The sequence below is a fragment of the Passer montanus genome, unplaced genomic scaffold, assembly GCF_014805655.1.
Source record: "Passer montanus isolate IOZ18808 unplaced genomic scaffold, ASM1480565v1 scaffold12, whole genome shotgun sequence".
Classification (NCBI taxonomy): domain Eukaryota; kingdom Metazoa; phylum Chordata; class Aves; order Passeriformes; family Passeridae; genus Passer; species Passer montanus.
Genome location: NW_024358722.1, coordinates 3,648,844 through 3,671,093, shown reverse-complemented (window position 1 = coordinate 3,671,093; position 22,250 = coordinate 3,648,844). Strand labels below are relative to the sequence as shown.

General features: G+C 55.1%; 2 protein-coding genes across 4 annotated transcripts in view; both read left to right on the top strand.

The window, feature by feature from the left end:
• The window catches only part of NFKBIE (NFKB inhibitor epsilon), a 14,860-nt gene extending 76 nt beyond the window's left edge, over positions 1–14,784 (top strand). The window contains exons 2-7 of one of the 2 annotated variants that reach the window (XM_039697861.1): positions 26–446; positions 10,931–11,033; positions 11,905–12,136; positions 12,306–12,394; positions 12,670–12,918; positions 13,222–13,429. In XM_039697861.1, coding sequence (XP_039553795.1) covers positions 103–446; positions 10,931–11,033; positions 11,905–12,136; positions 12,306–12,394; positions 12,670–12,918; positions 13,222–13,287 — 1,083 coding nt within the window. In that variant the 5' untranslated portion in view covers positions 26–102 and the 3' untranslated portion in view covers positions 13,288–13,429. Of the gene's footprint in view, positions 1–25; positions 447–10,930; positions 11,034–11,904; positions 12,137–12,305; positions 12,395–12,669; positions 12,919–13,221 lie in introns of those variants that run through there. The other variant, XM_039697860.1, reaches the window with a different exon arrangement.
• Positions 14,785–15,690: 906 nt separating this feature from the next.
• Positions 15,691–22,250, top strand: SLC35B2 (solute carrier family 35 member B2). Of its 2 annotated transcripts, XM_039697858.1 has the most exons (3): positions 15,691–18,499; positions 18,735–18,895; positions 20,131–22,250. In XM_039697858.1, the coding sequence occupies exons 1-3, from the start codon at positions 18,226–18,228 to the stop codon at positions 21,067–21,069; spliced, it is 1,374 nt and encodes a 457-aa protein (XP_039553792.1). In that variant the 5' UTR covers positions 15,691–18,225; the 3' UTR covers positions 21,070–22,250. The 2 variants fall into 2 exon arrangements, with proteins under 2 accessions (XP_039553792.1, XP_039553793.1); XM_039697859.1 differs by lacking the exon at positions 18,735–18,895 and having other exon boundaries at positions 18,419–18,499.

Sequence of the window (22,250 nt, the reverse complement as noted above, 5' to 3'; positions counted from 1 at the left end):
AGACAAACCCATCTTCATTTCCCCGCCGCCGCTGGCTGCGCGGCCATGAGCCCCCCGGCAGCGGGACCCGGGCCGCGGCCGGCGGACGGCGGGCGCTGAGCCATGTCGCGGGCGGCGGGCGGCGAGTGCCGCAAGGAAGCGGCGGGCTGGGAGGGCGAGGACGGGCAGTGCGACTCGGGCATCGAGTCGCTGCGCTCGCTGCCGGGCGGCCGGGAGACCCCCGCCGCGCCCGAGGGCCCCCCTGCCGCCCCCGAGGAGACCCTCGCCGAGGCCAGCGCCGCCGAGGAGCGGCTGGATTCCAGCTACGGCTCCGGCGCCCTGCCCGAAGCTCTGCCCGGGCTGCCCGGGGCTCCGGGGGGCCGCCCCGAGGAGCCGCCGCCCCGGGCCGAGGGGCTGAGCCGGCAGCAGCTGGATGCCCTCACCTACCTTTCGGAGGACGGCGACACGTGAGTGACCCCCGGGAGCTGCGAGCCATTGCCCCCGGCCCCGGGCTGCTCCCCTCGCAGCGGCGGGGAGCCGGAGCCCGGAGATAAGGCAGGCTGTGTGTGCCGCGGTCTCCAGCCCTCTCCCGAGCAGCATCCGCTCGGCCGTGGTGTTTAGGTCTCCCCAGGCCCCTGTCCTACGAGCCTCCCGCCCTGCCTTGGTGTGCGTGGGTGCTTGGCAGCCAGGTTTGGGTGGATGACCCCCTCAGAGGTATGTGAGGTATCAGCGGGGTGAGCAGCAGGAGAGGCCCCCCAGCTGCATGGCACAGAATGGACCCACCATGGAAGCCTGCTTCTGCTTGCCATGGGGCTGCTAGCAACTAGAAGAAAGGGGAGAGCAAACCAAGCCTCCCCCACTGTCCCTTCCCCAGAGAATGCAACGTTTCCTCCATAATGGGGAGGCTTGGCTGCGTGAGATGGCACGTAAGCAAGTCCTGAAACGAGATTAATTGTGCGGGGCAAGACCTTGCGATGGCTGTGTTAGACACCGCTCAACAGAGCAACCCAGGAACTGTTTGTTCTCAGGTGGGAATCGCCTTGCTTTGCCAACTTGCCCGCAGAGCTACGGCTTTTGGCAGAGTTGTGACACACGCCCTGATGTGGGGCTGCCCTCCTGAGCTTCTGTGACAGAGACAAGTGTTTCTCTTAGTGCGGGGGGCTTCCCACATCCGTAATGCCTCTCAAGGCAGAGGCATTACACCAGAGTTATTTGGTTTGGCTTCTGGTAATTACCTTCAGCTAATCACAGCATTTTTTGCTGTTGTACATTCCCTCAATGGAAGGTTTTCATCATGAGTGTACACACAGCATGAGCGAAGTGTTCTCACAGCTGAGGGCGAAGCTTTGCCCCAAAACCAGGCTAGAGTTTAATACTGAGTAATGGTGCAAGAGGAAGAGAAACTTAGAAGCACTGACATGCTCAAGCAAATGTCTTCAGTGGCAAGAGCAGCAAGAAAGCTCTGTCCTTGCCTGGCAGAGCACATCTGGATTGAAGCTGAAGATGACCTGGGAGACAGCCTGAGTGTTTACTTCCCTGTTAGGAAGGAATCTGTGCATCTGCTGATTAGTTCATTAATGCTGACTCTGGGATCTGTTCTGAGTGTTGGCTGGAAGTCTCACGGCAAGCAAAGTTACACTAAACCCAGCCTCCCACACTCCCCAGACAGGCTTTCTAGTCGTGTCCTATCTAGAGGCTGGTTCTGTGGCTCCTCAGAGTGGAGGAGCTTTGCCAGTTTTCCCAGCTGTAATGCTAGAGCCAAGGTGCCCATGGAGAGAGCCAGGTGTCTTTTAATCAGAGGCGTGGAAGTAACACTTCCCCCCAGGTTTGTCTGTCATGGTGTGCCCAGGGCTCCTTGCTTACTGTTTTATTAGTGAGCCCCATAGATGCAGCTGCTTGGAGATGCTTTTAGTGCTTGAGGCGTCTTGTTTGGTGCTTGAAGCCCTTTGCCTGTCAGACTTGCTTGGAGAGACCTAATGCAAACATCTTATTAACTAGGAAAACATTAATCAGTGGTGCCTTGGTTACTGTAGGCAGGAGAGGCTCTCAGAGGTTGCCTTTGCTCTTCTGTTTTCTCTCACTCAAAGTGCATTTCAGAACAGGAAATCTGTAAAGAGTGAGGGAGGGAGCTGTAGATCTGCTGGTTGTACAGCTCTGGGCTCACCATGTCCACACAGGAGACAGGCTTTCCTGGGATCTACTCCCACTGCTGGGAAAAAAAACCTATTCTTGTGGTTAGAGTGGTGAGGCTGTGGATTTGTGCCTCTGCTATTCTTGTCTCTCCTCCTGACCCTGCGGCAGAGGTAGGTGGCATTTATATTTAGAAGTGCTGAACATCCACCACTCAGGTCAATGCACATGGGGACTGTGAGCACCCAGGAGCTCATTGAACTGCCACATATGCTGTTTGTATGTGAAAACAAGTCAGGGCTGATGGTAATGCTAAAGTCTGTGGTGCAATTGCTCATCCAGTGACAGAAGGTCCCCAGAGAGAAGGGATCAGATGGCCACAGGCTACATCACTTTCATCTGGCCAGACAAACCCATCTTCATTTCTTCTTTTCATCTCTGTCAGCAGCATATTTCCCTGTGTGCCACAAAACAGCTCCAGGCAGAGAATTAAAATCGTACTATCATTATATTTCAGAAGACTTGGGCAACTACACTTTCCTGTAATTGTAATTTTGAAAATACAAAAAGTTGAGGGGTTTTGCCTAAATAGTTCCTGTTTCCTCAGATGCCCTGGCTGGTACTGAGCTGAGAGGAGCTCTGGGCTTGCACAAAGGGAGCTGGCAAAAGTCTTGGCTCTACATCTGACAAACATCTTCTCTGTCCATAGCTCCCTCAGGCTCACCCACCTGTGCCATCTCAAGGTGTGCCTGTGTTTGTCAGCCTGGCACTTGTGGGGTAAAAACAGGAGGTGGAGGCAGAGGTGAAGAGCACATGCTTGGGCGGTTGGAGTGTCAGCAGGATCCTCCTTGGATACCTCCCTGCCTGCCTCCGCAGGAGAGGAGCATCAGAGCAGGCAGGATGAAGCAATGGGGCTAAAATTGTCTCTCCCTGTGCCCAAAGTTAGAAGGAGTCTCACTTTGGCAGGAAGGAAATTGGCTAACAGGAAGGACAGGGGGTATAATGGCCAGTGAAATGCGTGGGTGCTGTCTTCCAAGAATTATTTGCCCAAATGTCATCTTCTCCATGGCTCCCTAGTGCCACTGGCAGCCCCTCTGCCTCAGGGAAGTCAGAGCCACAGTAATAAGGCACATTAGTTCCCGTGAGAGTGTGGCTCAGCTGTGAGGGCAGGAGAAGTCAAGCATGAGGAGTGGGGTGGCAAGTGGAAGATGGTGGGTGTGCTTTGGGCAGTGATCTGTATCCTGCTTATCATGTGGGCAGGTAGAGAACAAACCCTGTGCACTCAAGCTCAAATGGTCTCCAAGCATCCATCTTTTCCTTGTGGCCTGCAACTCCAAATATCTGTCTCTTCCATGTAAACAAACTCCTTTTCTGCTGACTTGGGTCCTGATGGGACCACTCTGTGTGGAAGTGAAGAGAGGGGCTTTCCAGCTGTGGGCCTGGCTACCTCTGAGCAGACTGCAGGCAGATTTATTGTTGTGCCCAGCCTCCAGACCACCTCAGCCTTTGTGAGGATTCACTGAGGAAACCCGTCCTTCCCAACCTCACCTGCTAGATCCACAATTCCAGCATCCTTGGAAAAGGATGAGTGTGGGACCAGCTCCTTGGAGGTGAAATGGGGTGTGAAAGGATCACCCGTTTTTGTTCCAGCACAAGAGAAAACCTCCCCATTTCCTTGTGCAGATGTCAGCCTCTGCTAGCTCTGGAGAGGCAGAGTTGATTCATGAGTGTGTGAAGTTAAGCACAGTTTCCTCTCTCTGGGACTGTATAGGCTATCTTAAACTTGAAAACATGTTTTCCTTCCTGCCCGTGCTGGTCCTTGGGCCACACACGACTTTCTGCCATTGTACCTGATGTCGTGGTGATGGAAAGGCTGGGGGCTGTGCCTCTGCAGGAGAGTGACTGTCTTCTGCATGGGCTCTGTATGCAAAGCAGTGCAATGCTTCTGTAGGAGTGAAGGTCGAGGGACCCCAGCTCAATCACAGAAGGAAGACCTAGGCCTCGTTCAGATGGAAAATGGGACTGTGTGGTTTTGGTTGGGTGTATGTTTCAGGGAGGGAGGGGAGCAAAGGAAGCCTGACTTCCTCCTTCCACCAGAGACAAGTGGTGCCCCATCTGCTGATAAGAAACCACGTGCCAGTGACTCGTGGGCTGAAATGCCTTAACAGGGGCTTGGGGACAGTTAATCGAGTGAAATCAGGGCCCCATGGGAGCTGATGTTCTGAACTCTTCACATGATGGTAGTGAAGGGACCTCCCTTGCCTGCACGGGTTGTTACTGAACATGAGGCTCATCTTCAAGGGGACAAGAGCCACTTCTAACCATTCATTGGCGTGTGCCAATCATAACCCTCTTGAGTCGTGTGGTCTTGGGCTGGAAATCTTCCCTGAGCAGGGAAATAGAGGTTGTCCCCATTCAGGTTGTCTGCTGCAGTTTGGCTGCTTTCTCATTGCTTGCCCTGCTGTATGAGGGTGTTGCTGAATCCCTGTGCACCTGGGGGAGTGCTCAGAGTGTAACAGCAAAGATAAAAGAAAGGGAAGGAAGGATAAAGAAACAGAAGACTAGAGAGACTAAGTTTTAGAAGAAGGATTAAAGAAGTCAGATGCAGGGAGCACACCGTGTCGCTGGTGAGGCTGGGAGTCTCCCTGCTTTTACTGGGCTAGGCTGCGCCAGCTGCCCAGCAGTGGGATGGCCATAGTTAATGGAAAGTGGAGATGCTCTTGGTTTTACCAGAGGGTCTTCAGAACCCTTGCTGGATTGCCAGGATTCAAGTCCATCCTGAGTTATTTCCTAGTATGCTGCCAATTGTGAGGCATTAGAGAAAGCGAGTCCTAGCATGGCTCTGCCAGGAGGGAGATTTTCCTGTGTCCCTGAACTCTCAGCTCTTCCTCTGTGTGTGCTCAGGAGTTTGGCAAACAGGAGAGCTTGGTGTCCCTCTAAGCAAGGCCAGACAGCTCTGCACAAGTTGCTTTGGAACGCCCCAGAAGTTTCTGGTTGCTGCAGGGGTCACACACATAAAGCCTTGGCATAAAGTGGGTAAATCCTGACAGCCTTCTGAGATCGTGCATGCAAGAGGTTTTTTCCCTGCTTGGATGACTTCAGCCTAGCCTGGAGGAAGTTTCTTCAAACTTTCCACCTGCCTAGGTTTGCCTTGGAGCTGGGGCAAACACAGGGAACTTCAGCACAGGCAAGGGGAAAGAATGGCTGGAAATTTCCGTGTCCAGGGATGCAGAAGCCTGGCTGTAACAGATGAGCCAAGGTGCAGAGGGCTTCAGGTCCTTGCACTCTGCAGGCAGGCTTGACTGCTGCTGGGAAAGGGTTGAGCTCAGCTAATTAAACACAAATTTTTTTATTGGTTTAGCTTGGATGACTTCAGCCTAGCCTGGAGGAAGTTTCTTCAAACTTTCCACCTGCCTAGGTTTGCCTTGGAGCTGGGGCAAACACAGGGAACTTCAGCACAGGCAAGGGGAAAGAATGGCTGGAAATTTCCGTGTCCAGGGATGCAGAAGCCTGGCTGTAACAGATGAGCCAAGGTGCAGAGGGCTTCAGGTCCTTGCACTCTGCAGGCAGGCTTGACTGCTGCTGGGAAAGGGTTGAGCTCAGCTAATTAAGCACAAAAATTGTTATTTTTTTATTGGCTTGGGTTTGGGTTTTTTTAGTATAATGTGAAAAAATGAGGAGTCAGACATGACTGTGTAGGAAGAGCTTGTGGGCTCTGAGCTGTGAGAGTGGTTACTGCGTGCCTGTCAGTGAGCTGCGTGGGATGCTCTGTGTGTCACAGACTTGGGAAGCCCCTCTGACTGGGGCAGATCCAGAGCTGAAGGGGGGCCCTGAGGTATCTTAGACCCACGGCTTGTACCTCATTAAAAGAAAATCCTGAGACAGTGAGGATATCTGTGGGTTGTAAATGATTGCTAGGGTGTGTTGTACAGGCTCTGGCAAAGTCCAGGCGCTTTCCTCTTTTAAGAGGCTCTTCTGACCTCAAGATATCTCTCTGTGTACAGAAACTGTAGAAGGTATTTGCCTCCCAAGGAGTCAGGTGTGAGTTCATTCTGTTTGAAACTGACTGTCCACAGTCAATGGACTTTTTGGGATGTTTTCTGCTTTTATTGACATTTTTCATCATGCTTCTTTGATGGTGACTGGCCCATGCTTGGGTGGGCTGACTTGTCTTCTGGCTTGGCCCATCTGTGCCTAGATAGTGGTATGGGGCAGGCCCCTTATTTTGCGGGGAGCAGCCCACATGCATCTGATGGTTAGTGCTTCTGCAATCCCAGAGCCACCATCTGCTCAGAAATTGAGCAAAATTCTCAAATGTGAGGCTGTGAGGTGAGGGTACCTTCTTGTCCCCAGCTCACTGAAAAACGAGGTGCCCGCAGCCCTTCTGCCTCTCCTGCCAGTCAGCCTCCAGCTTCCCTCATCCTTGAGCACTCAGACCAGACCCACTGCAGAGCACCCTAGGAAAGGTGAGACTGTCTCCTCTGCTCACCTCTCGGTTCCCACCCCTCACTGGCCCCAGGAAGCAGCTGCTGCCCAGACTGGAGATGAGGAATGCTGAGCCCAACGTGGCTGAAAGGACTTTGCATCCCTCTAGCTGCAACCTTCCTCCAGTCCTATCCCAAACCCCCCTCCACTCAAATTCAAGCTGTGCCCTTCCCAGGGAAGGGGCGATGAAACCTGCAGGGCAGGAACACAGAACATGGGATAAGGCAGCTGAGATCCACTGCTCCCTTGGAGCTGCCAGAGGGCAGCTGGAACAGCTTTGTGGAGCAGGGCAGCATTGCATTGGTATGTGGGGAGGAAGGAAGGGAGCCAGGCTGGGCTGGTTCAGGGCTGCAGGGCAGGATGAGCTGTGCTTGCTGAGCCCGCTGGCAGAGGTTCATGCTGGTGGCTGAGGAAGCGGTTAGCAGTGCAGGTTTCAGGGCTGGAGCAGGGGAGCAGGGTAAGCGTGGAATTCCCCTGCTGTTTTCCTCCTCCCTTGCTCTCTTTTGTATTGCTGCTGGGCCATTTCCTCCCCTGAACAAGTTTCTCTTGTGTGAATTGTTTGCATGATCTACTGCTCCACTCAGCCAAAACAAGGAGCTGGGAATGAGCTGTTCCTGCTGCAGGCAGGGACCTTATCTAGAGAGGGAAAAAACTTGTCAAAGCAAATTCAGTTGAATGCTGGATCCCCTGATTAAGGTGCTTCTGGGGTGATATGGTGAAGGGAGAGGCTGCTTTGTGGACAAGGTGTCTTGCTGTACACATGGAGAGGATCTGCATGGTCAGCTCCTTTTCTAGAGAGATAGAAAAGGATAGCTAGAGAACTGGTGAGACTTCATCCATTCTCTTTGTGTGTCAGAGCTGGGTGTCACCCCTTACCCTGTTCTGCTTCCAGTCCTCATGCGTGGAAACTTTTCCTACTGAAGACTTAAGGTCACTCAAAAGTTGGAGATGGACAGCACTGTGGAAATGGGTGCTTTCCTGTGCCTAAGCTAGGACCACTTTGGGCATGGCATGTTCATTCCCTGGGATATCCCCAGGGACAGCCCCAACCTCTCTGCTCCAGGGTTGTTACCTCTCTGATGATGGATAGATCACTTTGTGCCAGGGATGTCCTATGCCTTTGTGATTCACAGTGTTGAGTCCCCTTGTGCCAGGACGGAGCTGGTGAGCAAGTGGAAAAGCTGAGAACGAGCCCAGCAGTCTGTACTCCTGCTGTGTTTCCCTTGCTCACAGCTCCTCCATCCCGTGCCCTTTTCAAAACCCCCTACTGCCCTTTCTGACAGTTCCTGCTGGACACCCCCCCTGTGGCTGCAGCCAGGAGCATTGCGAGCAAGAGCGTGGGGAGGGAGGGGGCAGGCAAGTGGAGGAAAGCAGATGGGAGACGTGCAGCCCGGGATGGGCAAGGATCTGAGTTTGGCAGGGTGGAGAGCTTGTTCTGGCGAGGGCACACTGCTGTGGCTGGGCAAGGAGAGGTTCTGGCAGCGAGCGGGCATCTCGCCATCGCCATGCCCTGGCTCTGGCACACAGCAGCCCATCAGCAGCTGGACCACGCGGCTGCTGTGACACAGAGAGAGGTGTGCTTGTAGGAAAAAAGTGGAGATTGGCACAATGCCTGCACCTCAGGTCTCCTGGGTGTAAGAGGTGTCCTGAGTTAGGAGACAATCCCAGTTCCTGGCTGGCAGCACTGCCGGTGGCACAGAGTGCCTCAGGCACATGGGCTCATGGTGGGCTCCTCCCAGCCCGCTGGCCCTGTGATGATTCCCCCAAGCAGCTCGGGTTCTTGCAGCCATTTCAGGAAGTTGAGGGCTGATAATGAGGAAAGGCGGGAACGAATGCAGAAATGAAAGCCCAGGAGGAGGCTGCATCCGGGTGGAGAAGGAAGGGGGAGGGGGAAAGCAATCCTTCAAAGCGGGCACATCCCAGCTGAGAGGGGAAAGCCGGAGCTCTGGCCGGGGGAATGGTCACTCCCGTTGCCTCTGCAGCATGGATGCCCACACTGGCTCAGGGACAGCCCAGCCCTGAGCGGCTCCACTGCTTTGTTGAGCTGCAGAGGCAGCCAAGCCAGGAAAAGCGAGGTGCTGGCAGTGGCACAGGGCTGCTCGGGGGTTTCCCTCTCCCCCGGGTGACTGCCCCACTCGTCCCCACATGGCAGGGCAGTGTGCTGTGGGTAGTGGCAGAGGGACCCGGGGGATTCCTGGGGCACGAGGGCTGTCTGCCGTGGGACACAGCCGTGAGACTGCTCTCCCCTGGGAGCCCAGCGTGCCTCTGGAAAGCGAAAGCACCAGCGGTTTAAAGTTCAAGCTGAATTGCCGTGGAAAGTCCCTTATTTGAGCAGTCTTAACTCTGCTGTACCTGAAAAAGGCAGATCCTGCAGCCTCTTCCCGCACGTGGTGCCTGGGAACAGGTTTGGAGAAACAGGGGCTGTCCCTGCAGGAGTGCAAAGGACACCTCAGCTGAGGTGCTACCACGGGACTGATGCAAAACCCAGCAGGGACCCTCCCTGCTCAGATCAGACCTACGCCAGGGTTGGCACAAGCCTGATGAGGGGAGGGCTGTCCTTACAGCTGCTTGCCGTGTTCCTGGGCTGGGCCCCTTGGCTGTGCCTCTGCCTCATGGGCATGGAGGGTGGCCAGACCCTGCCCATGGGCTGCATGGCCCCTGCTTGCAGCCCCTCCCCTGCCCTGGGAGTGCTGGCAGTCAGGGGGCAAAAAAGTGTGGGTGGCCTCCCCCTCCGGTGGGGAATTCCCTGCTGCAACATACCCTGGGGCTTCCCCGGGGAGGAAGCCTCTCCTGCTGGGCACAGCCTGTCCCGGCAGCAGGGTGGAGAGGAACTGGCCTTCAGAAACTGTAGAATGTATTTTGCCTTCAAAATCAGGTTTCCAGCTGAAGATGCCTGGGGTCCCAGATGGTGGCTTGATCTTGAAGCAGGACTTGGGAGGAGGTCAATAAAAGGCATTCTTGGGGACTGGCCTCTGAGCTTCTCAGCACATTTACGTCCCAGTGCACCTGGCAGAAAGAGCCCCAGCCCCACTTCTTGTCTGCAGTGCTTTAGGGCCCCGTGCTCTTCTCCTGCCTGTGCAGGGAAGCACTCTACACCCCACATTGCAGGTGGCATCCCAAAGCTGGATGGGGGCATCCCATCTGGACTGTGGGCTGTCTTGCCAGGGCTGGCACAGCTCTCACCCTCCATCTCTTGGCCCTGTCAGTCTCCATCAAAGCAGCATGGGTGGCAGAGCCCAGCCTTCAGTTTGGAGCTGGTTCTTTCCAGAGACAGAGGCCGCCCAGGGCCTCTAGTGCAGTGGTGAGGGTCAGGAGGCTGAGCTCATGCCTGCCCTGCTGTGCAGCATGGGAGATGCTGCCTGCTGACCACCATGGCCAGGTTTGGCCTGTGGGGTCTGCCTGTGGTGGGAGGATGGGCCCTTCAGTGCAGGGGGCCTGGGAGACAGGAGGTTGGCGGCGGGACTGGAAATTCCCTCTCAGCACTGCCTCTGTTGTGCTCTCACTTCTCTTCTGACTGTGCAGGGGGTGTCTGGAAATTAGACCTGTCCTTGGGCTGGGGGACTCGGGTGCCTGGTCACCCCGTGGCTGTGGGGACCACAGTCCTGAGGACCACAGCTCCCTGCTTGCCACCCAGCCATGACAGCTGCACCTCTGGTGTCCCTCTGTGCTGGCGGGCTGCGTGCCACCCTGCCACGACAGTGCTGAAAGGGAAGGATGTGGGGAGAGAAGAGGAAATCCGTGTGGGACCGGCAGATCACCTGGCATAGGAACTGTGCCATGCAGGTGATCTTGGGCCAGCCCTGGGCTCCTGCCCAGCTTTGACTGTTTGCCTTTGTGGAGGGGAAAGCAGAAGTACAGTGTGCAGCTGGCAGTAGGGAACTGGAATTCCCCGGGTAGCTGCCAGAACCCAGACCTCTCTCCACAGCCACCAAACCCAGCTCCTGGACTCTGGGAAAGACATCCCAGGCTCTTTGGACCTACACCAAAGGCTTGGAGGCCTGGTTTTGGGCAGTGCTAGGTTGAAACCCTACACATGCTGTGGGGTCTGAGGGAGGACCCTGTGTTGCTTAGCAGGGACAGGAGGGTCTGTTCCCTGTGGGGATCAGAGTGGATGACTGCCCTGTGGAGCCTCAGACCGTGTTCCTGCCTCGGCCTTCTGCTGAGCTTCCCCAGGGAGAGGGCAAGATGGAGGACCGCCAAGCTGGAGGGAGGGAGACTGGAGGAAGCAGGGAGATTAATCCTTCACGCAGCAGGGAAGGATCTCTGCTCCTGAGAATGGCACTCGGGACTTAATTTTCTTTTTTTTTTCTCTCTTGTCACCATTAACCCCCCGTAGGTTGGTTCATCTGGCCATTATCCACTGTGTCCCAGCTGTAGCACTCTGCTGCATCGCTCAGCTACCCAGGGAGGTGCTGGAGATCCAAAATGATCTTTTCCAGGTATGCTGTTGTGATAGGCAGAAGGTGGGAGGAAGAGAAATGCCAGAGACTGTTCTCTCGATAGCTGCTCAATCCAACTGCCCCTTCCCAGGACCCCAGACCTGCTTCCCCCAGAGCATGGTGAAGGTCCTGTGTGTGCAGCCTCTTTGCAGGGAGTGGAGGAAGGGAGGTGGAGATACCCTGAGAGAACTGTGACAGCTCCCAGCACTGTGGGGTGAAGAGTTTCTCTGCAAGGCCCCAGGACATTGCAGACAGCCATGGAAGAGGCATGGCTTGAATGTGGCAGGGTAGATTAACTTGGGAGAATGAGATGTCTCCATGGGTGATCCGTGAGCTGAGGTGAGGGAACAGCAAGCCGTGTCACCACACCAGCATCAGCCACATGTAATGTCATCACAGGGTCACTGTGTCCTGCGTGGCTGTCAGCTCTTGCTGCCAGGCTGGCTCCTGGAGACTGGTGGGCTCAGCATACCTGGTGTCCTGCAGGGCATCCTCCCCTGTGGCAACAGCTCTCTGGCCACAGAGAGAAACACAACTTTCCCAGGCATCATTCTGGGAAAGGATGTGGGAAGATCAGAGAAAAGAATGGGAAACAATTCTTATCTTAACTTACTAACCCTGGTATTGTGAACATGTAGAACGTGTTACAGAGATTTCTTTACCAAAGAGTAGTTTCTTAATTAACCAATAGTGATAGTATTTTAATGAGAGGACCAATTAGGTCCAGCTGTATCATAACTGTGTGTAAAAGTATGGGTTTCTTAATAAAAAAATATATTCAACCTTCTATAAATCATAAAGTCTATATCACTTATTAGCCAGCCGGGGACCCCTTGGGTGACATCTCTCCCCTCTCCCAATTTCTCTCCAGACCCCGCTCCACCTCGCTGTGTACCTGGAGCAGCCCAGCGTGATCCAGGCACTGATCCACAAGGGAGTGAACCCCGGGCTGCAGGACCGTAATGGCAACACCCCTCTGCACTTGGCCTGCGAGCAGCAGCACCTGCAGTGTGCCCAGCAGCTGCTGGAGGGCCCAGCCACGCCCGATGGCTCAGCTCAGCCCCGTGGGCACCAGCAGGACCTGCAGCTCCAGAACTGGCAAGGTGAGACCTGGGGCAGCGCAGGGGCAGAGCTGGTGGCCAGATGAGGGCAGAGACCCTGAGATGTGTATGCACGTGTCCAGGAGCACAGCAGAATGGGAATGCTGCTGGGATTGGTGTGCCTCAGGGTGGTCTGTGCTCACTGTGGCTCTCTTCTGCCTCTCCATCACAGGCTTGGCCTGTCTGCACATCAGTACCTTGAAAGGGAACATCCAAATGATGTCTCTGCTGCTGGAGAGCGGCGCCAACATTGATGTTCGGGTAAGACTGGGCATGGTGTGATGTTTTGTAAAGGCTGGGATGGTGGGTCTCTCCTTTGGGCACTCCCTTCAGCCCTGGGGCAGACTCTAGTGAGGCTTGGGAGCACTGAATTTTGAGGGAGCAGAGAGTAAAGGTCCTTGAGAGGTTGTTGGGTGCTATGACAGCAATCAGGGTGGGGACTGCCCTCTGCACCCAGTCAAAGGGGTGTGGGTGGGTGCTGCAGGGCCCAGCTGAGGGGACCCCCCACCCACACCCTTGTGATCTGTGGGTTGCAGGAGGGCACGAGCGGGAAGACCCCGCTGCACCTGGCTGTGGAGTGCCACAACCGTAGGGCTGTCCAGTTCCTGCTGCACAAGGGGGCCTTCGTGGATGCCCAGATGTACAACGGGTGCACTCCGCTGCACCTGGCCGTGGGCCGCAAGGATGCCGCCATCGCCGCCATCCTCTCACACTCTGGGGCTGACACCCTGCTGAGGAACATGGAGAACGAGACAGCTCAGGACCTGGCCGATGGCAACGATGATGTGAGTCTGTGGGGGAAGCCTGTGGCTCTGCGCAAGTGTGTCAGGGGGTGCGGGAGTTGGATGATTAGAGGGACCCTCCTAGGAGGAGTTTCTAGCTGTTCCTATTCTTCCCTGTGTGTTGTAAGCATTGGCTCTGTGATGTGTGGGATAACTGCCTTTTGCCTCGAGCCCTAGGAAAAGCCTAGATAGGGCACTTCCCTGGGGACATGGGAGGCTGGAGGACTGGGTGGGAGGAACATTTGGGCCCCTACCCCAGCTTGGTGAAGACACAAATCTGAATGTCCATACCCTTGGTCTTTGCAGCTCCTTGCCTTGCTGCCCTTCGATGACCTGAAGATCTCAGGGAAGCCTGTTGTGTGCTCTGAATGAGCAGATGGACTCCTTTGGCCCGTTGGGCTGCCTCCTTCCTCTGTGCTGCTGCCTGCTGCCCACTAGGATGTTCTCTGCCTGCAGTTCAGTGGGAGCAGAGACACTCTGGGGGACTTGCCCCACTGCCCCTCCCCTCTTTGGAAGAGTTTTGTTTGCCTCAGGCTGCCTTCCCAGATGGAAGAAGGTGGCATTATGAGCACTACACAGGGGATGCTTTTCTTTTAGAATCTGTGCACTGCAGCAGGACTGAATTTCCCCTCCCTGCCATGGGTATGACTTGTGGGGATCTCCAGCATGCACAGGGAAGGAGCAGGAGAGGACTCATTTTCACACTGTAGGTCGGACAGAGCATCGTCTGGCACCCCATCAGAATCAGTGTGGGGTGAGGAGAGTCAACCCTCACTCTAATAAATGTTGTTGCTGTGGGCACCAGAGGCCTCATGTGATCTAACCCACCCCACAGCAGGAGACTGCACATCACTGCGGGGGCTTGGGGACCTGAGGGCTTCGGGGCTTTCCCCAGCCTGCTCCCTCAGGTCCTGCACACCGCAGAGGGTGAGTGGGAGCACAGGGCCTTCCCCACCTGCAGAGCCTTTCTGGTGCTCAGGGCATCCCAGCAAGGTGCTCTGTTCCCATGCTGTCTTGCTGAACACCTGACAGGAGAAAGAGCTGAGATAGGAGATGCTGAAGACTGGGTTGTGGATCCCTGCTTCTGCCATTGTGCCTGACACCTTGCTGCTTTGCTGTGCTGTTGTTTCCTCTTTCACAGAGGACAGGAAGATCCTGCCCCCTCTCTTGCCTTGGAAGGGGGTTAAAAAGCTTAGGGTGTGGGTCTTCCCTGGGTTTTAGATCCTCCCAGGCTGAAAGTGGAAGAGGTGGCAGCATTATCTTCCCATCCCTTTGGTTATTCAGCTCACCACCCTTCCCTGCCACTTACTTTTCCAGCCAGAGGAGCACATGCAGTGCATTAGGAAATCAGCCAAAGGTGCTGTGGGAATGGAGGCAAAGATGACTTACCCCATCTCAGCCAGGAAGATTCCTCACTTGTTGCTTGGGAGCAGCTGCTATTGTTTGGGACAAATACTGGATGGTGCAATCGACCAGGATGCTCTGGAGTGAGCTCTTGTCTTCTTCCTCCCTTGTAAGGGAATGCTGCCAGGAAAGCAACATAAGGACCCCCCAGGCCTCTGGACCCTGCCTGGTCTCCTCAGCCGGGAGACTCCTGGGCTGGATTGCTCTGTTTCTTTGGAATCTTTGCCTCTCACCTTCTGGCAGGGCCTCAACCGTGATGCAAACCCATGGGGCTCTTTCAAGGACATTTTTCACAAGGGACATGAGGCACTTCCAGGCTGCCCAAAGAAGCAAAGACAGATGTTGCAGGGCAGTGTGGGATGGTGTGGCCTGGGCTGTAGCTGGGAGCAAAGGGCAAAGGCAGAAAAAAGTGATCTGCACTTTTTTTGTTTTGTTATTTTAAAATAAAACTGTTTGTTTTAAAAAGGTGTCTTGTAAAACATCACTGCGTGGCCACATGCTGGCTCCAGGCGGCCCTGCAGCCGTGCCTGGGGCTGGGATAGGGGATTTGGGACTGGGGCTGCGGTAGGTGCCATACTGACCTGCAGCACCTGCCCCAGGGACCAGCTGTGGCTGTGCCCAGTGCAGGGCTGGCAGCTCAGAGGGGCTAACGTGAGACAGGGATGGGGCTGGGGGTCAGCTTTGAAGGCTTTTAGCTTGAATCAAGAATAGTGTGGCCACCAGGACTAGGGAAATCATTGTCCCTCTGCATTTGTGAGGCCTCCCATCCTGTCCTGTGTCCTCTGGGTCCCTCACTTCAAGAGGATGCTGGTGCATGTCTAGAGAAGGGCAACAGAGCTGGTGAAGGAAGGGTTTGGGGCAAAAGCCCTACGATGAGCTGTTCAGGGAGCTAGGAGTGTTTAGCCTGGAGAAAAGGAGGCTCAGGGGAGACCATGTCACTCTCTGCACCCCGGTGAAAGGTGGGTGTAGCCAGGTGGGGATCGGCCTTTCTTCCCAGGCAGACAGTGCCAGGACAAGAGGACATAACCTCAAGTTGTGCCAGGGGAAATTTAGGTTGGATGGTAGGAGGAATTTCTCTACAGAAAGGGCGATGAGACATTGGAATAGACAGGCCAAGGAAGGTGTTGGAGTCACCTTCGCTGGAGGTGTTTAAGGAAAGACTTAAGGTTGTGGCACTCAGTGCCATGGTCTAGTTGAGATGGTGGTGTTCGGTCGTAGCTCGGGCTCGACGGTCTCAGGTCTCTTCCAAGCCGATGGATTCTGTGCTCAGGCGGTCGCGGCCCGCCGCGCTCCCTCCGGAGCGGCAGGGGCGCTGTGGGGCGCGCAGCGCGCCCGCCGGGCGCCGCCGCTGCGAACGTGGCCGCCGGGCAGGGAGGCGGCGCCGGGAGCACGCTCGCCCCGCACCCGGCCGCACACTGCTGCCCCGCGGGGCACCGGAGCCTCGGGCGGAGAAGCCCGGAGCGGCAAGCGTGGGGCTCTCCCCTGCCGGGAGCCCCGCCCGTGCCCGGGGCGGAGGGTGCCCCACGGCCGGCGGGCAGCCCGTGCCTCTGCCGGTGGCCCCTGGGCAGAGGCGGCCGCCCGCCCTGCGGGGACAGGGGCAGGCAGCCCCTGCGACCCGGCTGCGTGCGGGGACAGGGACAGGGACAGGGAGCAGACACGAGATCCCGAGATGTTAGTATGGGCTTGTCAGCTCCAAGCTTGCGTTTGACCTCAGCCCTTCCAGGCGCTGGAGGCGCGCCTAAGAGTATCAGGGATCTTTTTCAGAGCCGGGACCCCAACTGTCCATCCCAGGCAGGGGGCTGGGTGCCAGCCCGGCTCTGAAGAAGCTCTCCGCCTTTGAGAGCTGCCCTCGCAGTGCCCAGGGGAGCAGCGGCCGGCTCTCTTGTCTCGGCTCCTGGGCTGCTCCGCAGAATAAGGCTCCTTTCATGCCTCAGCATGTTGCCTGCTCAGCCCCCCCGCTTTCTACCTGTAACACTGGCGTCCCTGTTCCTTCCCAGCCTCGGCAGAGAGGGCAGGGGCTGCTGCACTGAGTCAGCTCTCGGGGCCTGGGAATTGCTAGCGCAGGCATAGAGAGCCATTGTGCCTCCATAGCCTCCTCTTCACGGTCGCTGTGGGAGAGCGGAGCTGATTCTCCTCCCATGGCAGCGCTGCAGGAGCTGGCAGGGTAACAGCAGGCGCAATCGTGCTGAACGGAGCTTGCAGTCCCTCTCAAGTTGCAAATGTGGCAACAGACCCTGTCATTTATATCTGACTTCTGCAAAAGTGAACGGCGTTTCTGCACCCCACCGTCAGCCACAGTTAATACAGACAAACCCAGGAGCACATGAGCAGCTTCAGCCCCAGCTGTGAGCACTGAGCCCTGATTTTGCATCACACAGCATCTGTACAGCCTGTGATGATGCCCCTGCAGCAGGAGAGATTGAGGGGAGGTGTCAGACTGTCTTTTCCAGGGGAGAGGGGAGACAGAGGAGTAGGAAGCAGGCAAAGAAATCCACCCCCAGCCATGTGCACCTCTCCCTGGTCTGGAAATTTCTGTCTTTTAAGTCACAGAAGGGAGTTTTCTGGGTGAAACACAGACTCAGCTTTGGTCAGGTTATTGAACTCCAAGGGCCTGGCCACAGTAGCTGAGGATGAGAAAAGTCCCTGAGGTCTTTTCCAAGGGGCCAAGAGGCTGATGGGAGTGCTTGCTCATGAAATGGTAGGGGACTTTCTTGCCTTTAAAGTCCTTAGAGTTTGTGAATTTCTAAGTAAAGTCCCTAAGTTTGTAAATTTCTGAGTTTTGTGTGGGGACTACTAGAGGTCACAGTTATACAACATTGGGGCCAGGTACAAGGCTAAATAGGGCCTAAATTTCTCTGACTCACTTGTTTCAGGTAGAGGAGGAATTTACATCTCTGTCCCTTTCAGTCACAGGAGCTTTTCTGGTGTGTGTTTATGTAGCCAGCCCACAGCACTGTCACCTGGTCCCCAAGGCAACTGGGAGGCTTTTTCAACTGAGGGAACTGGAGCAGGGATGTAGCAGGGACCAGGGAAATGTTCTACCCTGATGCAGGAATCTGCAGTTTGCTTTGTGAGGGGAGGATGCAGGTGGCCTTGGGTGTAGGAAGTTTTTGCCTGCGTGCTCATTCTGTTGAGTACCTGGTGCCTCTGAATATTGAAGGTTTGCCTTTGTGAGAGAGAGGACAGTGAAGGGAAGAACTCCTTCAAGGACTATTAAAACTGTTTTAAAGCTGGCTAGATCACTTCCTACAGCTACAGCTGAAGAATATCAGCTATACCTCATTGCACAGTCCTGGTAAAATCCCAACCAGGCAGCTGGTAGGAAAGTTCCTTTCCAGCCTTTCTTTCTGGCTGTGTTTTGCCAAGCGGGTGAACCCTGATAATTTCCTCTGAGCTGTGAGGAATGCCTTGGCACACTTCCAGGGCTGCATGGGGAGGTGGGGGAGGCTAACAGCCCCAAACCCTGCCTCTCATCCACTCACCTGGCGTAGCTGGAGAGGAAAGCTCTGAACTGTTTGCTTCCAGAGGAAGGTTGCTCATAGCCACAGGCTTGAAACATGAGCTTCTAGGTAGGAGTAAATTCTTTTGTTCAGTGACCTTTTCCATTTCCACCCCAAAACTGCTAAAGTTTAACTTATAAAGGTGAGGTCTGAGGTGCTCCTTACATTTGCAGTAAGAGTGTAGTCAAAAGCAGATGGTTACAGCAGTGTTCCCTCTAATCCTAGGAATCCAGGGTTCTAAGTCCACATATTCCAGAGCAACCACCTTTAGCAGAAGCAAACACAGATGCCTGGCCTGTGCTTTTCATCTCTAGAGGACTCTTTCTACTCTTGAGCTGCCAGCATCACTGTTGTTGCTGCAGTGGGGTCTGGGAGGCCGTATTACAGGTGATGAGGATCAGGCTGGATGTGGGTATTACAGGCATGTGGAGTGGAGCTGCCGTGCACCAGCAGCCCACCCCCACCTGCCTCTTTCTCTCTCTGCAGATTTTGCATTCCCCTCCTGCTGGCTTCCCTCCCTGCGATGGCTGCAGGTGAAGAGATTGCCCCTGCCCTGCAGGACTCCTGGGGGGACTTCTGGCTCTTCCGCTTCTTTGTTAATGCTGCTGGCTATGCCAGTATTGTGGTACCAGGCTTCCTCCTCATCCAGTACTTCAAGAGAAGGAACTACTTGGAGACAGGTGAGAGCAGGAGCTTCCCTTCCCCCTTCCTCAACCTGCATTGTCAGGCTTGAGCCTCTCACAGAGCTGTGTCCCAGTGCTGTCCAGCTGCTATCCTGAAACAAATTTCCCTGAGGCCCCCATGCTAGCAGATCTGGAGGCTAGTGAGGAGGGAGGCTTCACCTCTCAAGCTGGTGCAGCATGTGGTGCCCAGGATGTGGTTAATTGTGTCTCCATCTTCTCTTCCCCTGTGCAGGCCGAGGCATTTGCTTCCCTGTCATCAAATCATGCGTGTTTGGCTCTGAGGTGAAGTCTGTACATCAGGACGATGGCTCCCTGCCACCCCGAGCAGAGCCCACAGAGTCCTCCACAGCCCGACAGGTCTTCAAGCTGCTCTTCTGTGCTGTTGGCCTACAGGTAGGGGTCCTGTGCATGTGTGGCTGTCCCATTCTGGAATGAGGAAGTGGCCAGTGGGTTAGTGACTGTCAGTTCCTTGAGGACCAAGCATGCAGTGCTGTCCTTGATCAAGGCAGGGTTGGAGGCTGGGACAGGACAGTCCACCTCCAAGAGCTGTGGAGGTCCATTTAGTGTTTGTCTTTTGGGTTGGAGCATCCTGCTGTCTGATCACAGTCCTCAAGAGCCTCTGAAAATTCTGTGATTCAGCAGGTTGTTAAGGCTGCTTTTGTTCTGGCTCTGATGTCAGATCAGCACATAGTTTGAGCTCCTCTTTTATCCCAGGCTCTCCCATGGGTCACTGTCTGGTGCTGCTGCATTCTGCCTTGATGGATTGAATTTGAGTACTGGAGAGAAAATACTTAATTCAGCTACAGATAAACAGGAATTCAAAATCTTAGATTCCCCAAGTCTCAGCTACAGCCTGAGCATCATTAGGAAGGGCAACTTTTTTGGTCTGTAAGGACAAAAAGTAGCAATGTGGACACTGAGATAGAAAAACCCAGGTGTCCTGCAGCCAGGAAACTACTCACTCCCTGGCCTACTCCCCAGCCCATTCAGACATGCTGTGGGCCACCAAATTCTTCCATCTCTCTGTGTCTTACTTTCTTGGGAGATGTGTGATAAGAGGAAGTCTGTTATTTCTGTGAGGGGCTTGGTGTTGCTGCACCAAAAGTAGTGGACATGACAACCAAGACAGTGATCATCCCTCATGGACAATTTTGTCTGCTGGTTTTGAAACTAGAATCGATTTGGATGTAAAAACCAGGCCTAGGGAGCTGGAAGTGAAAACCAATGCAGAGGCCACTGGGAAAACTGCCAGGAGTTGCCGCAGGGAGCTGGCACTGTATCAGTAATGCTCCCTGATTCAGTCAGTCTGGTTCCACAGGCTTAAAGTAGCTCAAAGCATAACTGCTCACTGTCACCAGGATGTTTGCATTGTGGGCTTTTCTCCCCTGTCCACTGAGCAGGTGTGGTTTGGAACAGGATGTTCCTGGTTATAACCACATGGGACAGCAGGTTCCCTCAGATGGGTGGAGTGGGGTGGTCCCATCTCCCAGTGTCTCAGGGAAGCATTGCCATGCAGAGGATGAGCAGCTCTGGGGAAAGCAAGGGTCTCCTGGGGTCTGTTCTTCCTGTTACTGCTGGCAACTGCTGCTGTGGGTCCTGACTCCCCCTGTGCTCCTGCTGCTTTGCAGGTTTCCTACCTCACATGGGGTGTCCTCCAGGAGCGTGTGATGACGAGAACGTATGGTGCCACTGAAACAGACCCTGGAGAAAAGTTCAAGGACTCCCAGTTCCTCGTGTTCATGAACCGCATCCTGGCCTTCACAGTGGCTGGTCTGTACTGTGCCCTGACCAAGCAGCCGCGCCATGGGGCTCCCATGTACAAATACTCCTTTGCCTCCCTCTCCAACATCCTCAGCAGCTGGTGTCAGTATGAGGCACTCAAATACATCAGCTTCCCCACCCAAGTGCTGGCCAAGGCCTCCAAAGTGATCCCAGTGATGATGATGGGCAAACTGGTGTCGCGCAAGAGTTACGAGTACTGGGAGTACCTGACTGCTGCCCTCATCTCCGTGGGGGTCAGCATGTTCCTGCTCTCCAGCGCTCCTAACAGGACGGTGTCCACTGTCACCACTTTCTCTGGCATAGTGCTCCTGGCTGGCTACATAATCTTTGACAGCTTCACCTCCAACTGGCAGGACGCTCTCTTCACCTACAAGATGTCTCCGGTGCAGATGATGTTTGGTGTCAACGTCTTCTCCTGCCTTTTCACTGTGGGCTCGCTGGTGGAGCAGGGTGCCTTGCTGGAGTCGCTGCGCTTCATGGCCCGCCACTCGGAGTTCACCGCCCACGCCGTGCTGCTCTCCGTGTGCTCCGCCTGCGGCCAGCTCTTCATCTTCTACACCATCAACCAGTTCGGGGCAGCCGTCTTCACCATCATCATGACACTCCGCCAGGCCTTTGCCATCCTCCTCTCCTGCCTCATCTACGGGCACACTGTCACTGTGGTGGGTGGGCTGGGCATAGCCGTTGTCTTCATGGCCCTCTTTCTCCGTGTCTACGCCCGCAGCCGCATGAAGAAGCGCAGTAAGAAGCTCCCGCCGGGCGAGACCCCTGTACAAAAGGTCTAAGGAAGCTGAGGCCATGGCATTTAAGCCATGCCTGCTGTCCTACCCCCACTCAAGGGTATTTGCTGGATTTCTCACAGCCCACTGAGAAGAGTGGGGTATGGATAGGCAGGACCAGTGACTCAGTTTTCCACCTGCTTTTCCTGGGAAAGGGGCTGGAACAAGCCCAGGAAACGCTCTGGGCTGACGCAGCTCCAAACCTTTCCATTTGCCTTAAGAGGTCAAAGACTTACAGCCAAGGCACAAGCCTGGGGACACACCAGCATGGGGCTGCTGGTATTCCTGCCTCACCTCTGTCTCGTGGCTTCTCCCCAAAGTCACTGATGAACAAGGGAGCTCTTCCCCGACAGTGTCTTGCCTCTGGCTAATGTTCCTCCATTTCTGTTAGTACTACAGAGCTTGGCAGGAGGAAAGGGCAAGCAAAACACTAGGTTTCTTTTTGAAACACCTCTGAGTGAGGCAGGTCCCAGGCTGAGCCCATCGAAGGGTGGGGAGTGCTCTTCCTCCATTCCAGGAGGGGCTCTGGGTAGTACAGGCACAGCCAAGGGAAGGACTCCCAGCCTGTCCTACCCCAGGCCTGGGATCTGCTCTGGGAGGGCACTGCAGTGAAAGCCAGTACCTCCCACTTTGGTTTTATCGATTCTTAACCCCTGCTCCAGGACACTTTTCTTTGGCCCCCTCAGCCCAGGCTGATTTTTATGCAGTACCTGAGCTGGACAGTTCCCAAGGCTTGCTGAGTCCTTCGAGGCTGTATTTTGGTTACATCTGCTGCTGTTACAGGCCAAAGGCTGCACTGCCCAGAAGTCCCAGCACTGCCTCGGGGGTCCCTCAGTGCCATGGTTTCTGGGCTTTGCAGTTCCCATTCAGACAAGCACAACAAGCCCTCTTTTTCCTGCCACCTGGAGGCACTGGCCCTGCTTTTCCCAGGGCTGGCCGGAGCCTGTGCCTGGAGGGTTGGGACATGGGGCAGAGCCCGCTTGCGGTGCCTTGTTCCAGCTCCACAGACAGCAGGGGATGGAGCAGTGAAAGCTGTTCTTCCCCAGAAGCCTGGGTTTTATTGGTCAATCTTTTCTCGTCAACACAACCTGACTGACAAACCAGCAGGTTTTGGTACTTTTGCAAGGCAACTTTTTTCTCTTTTTATTTTATTAAATTAAAAATATGCTGCATATAGTGCCATGGGT

Bases quoted from the DNA above. Each gene is read 5' to 3' on its own strand.
- SLC35B2 (XM_039697858.1), top strand. From the start codon at position 18,226: ATGTGGGTATTACAGGCATGTGGAGTGGAGCTGCCGTGCACCAGCAGC. The intron at 18,500-18,734 runs GTGAGAGCAGGA...TCCCCTGTGCAG, and splicing joins AAGGAACTACTTGGAGACAG to GCCGAGGCATTTGCTTCCCT. The intron at 18,896-20,130 runs GTAGGGGTCCTG...GCTGCTTTGCAG, and splicing joins TCTGTGCTGTTGGCCTACAG to GTTTCCTACCTCACATGGGG.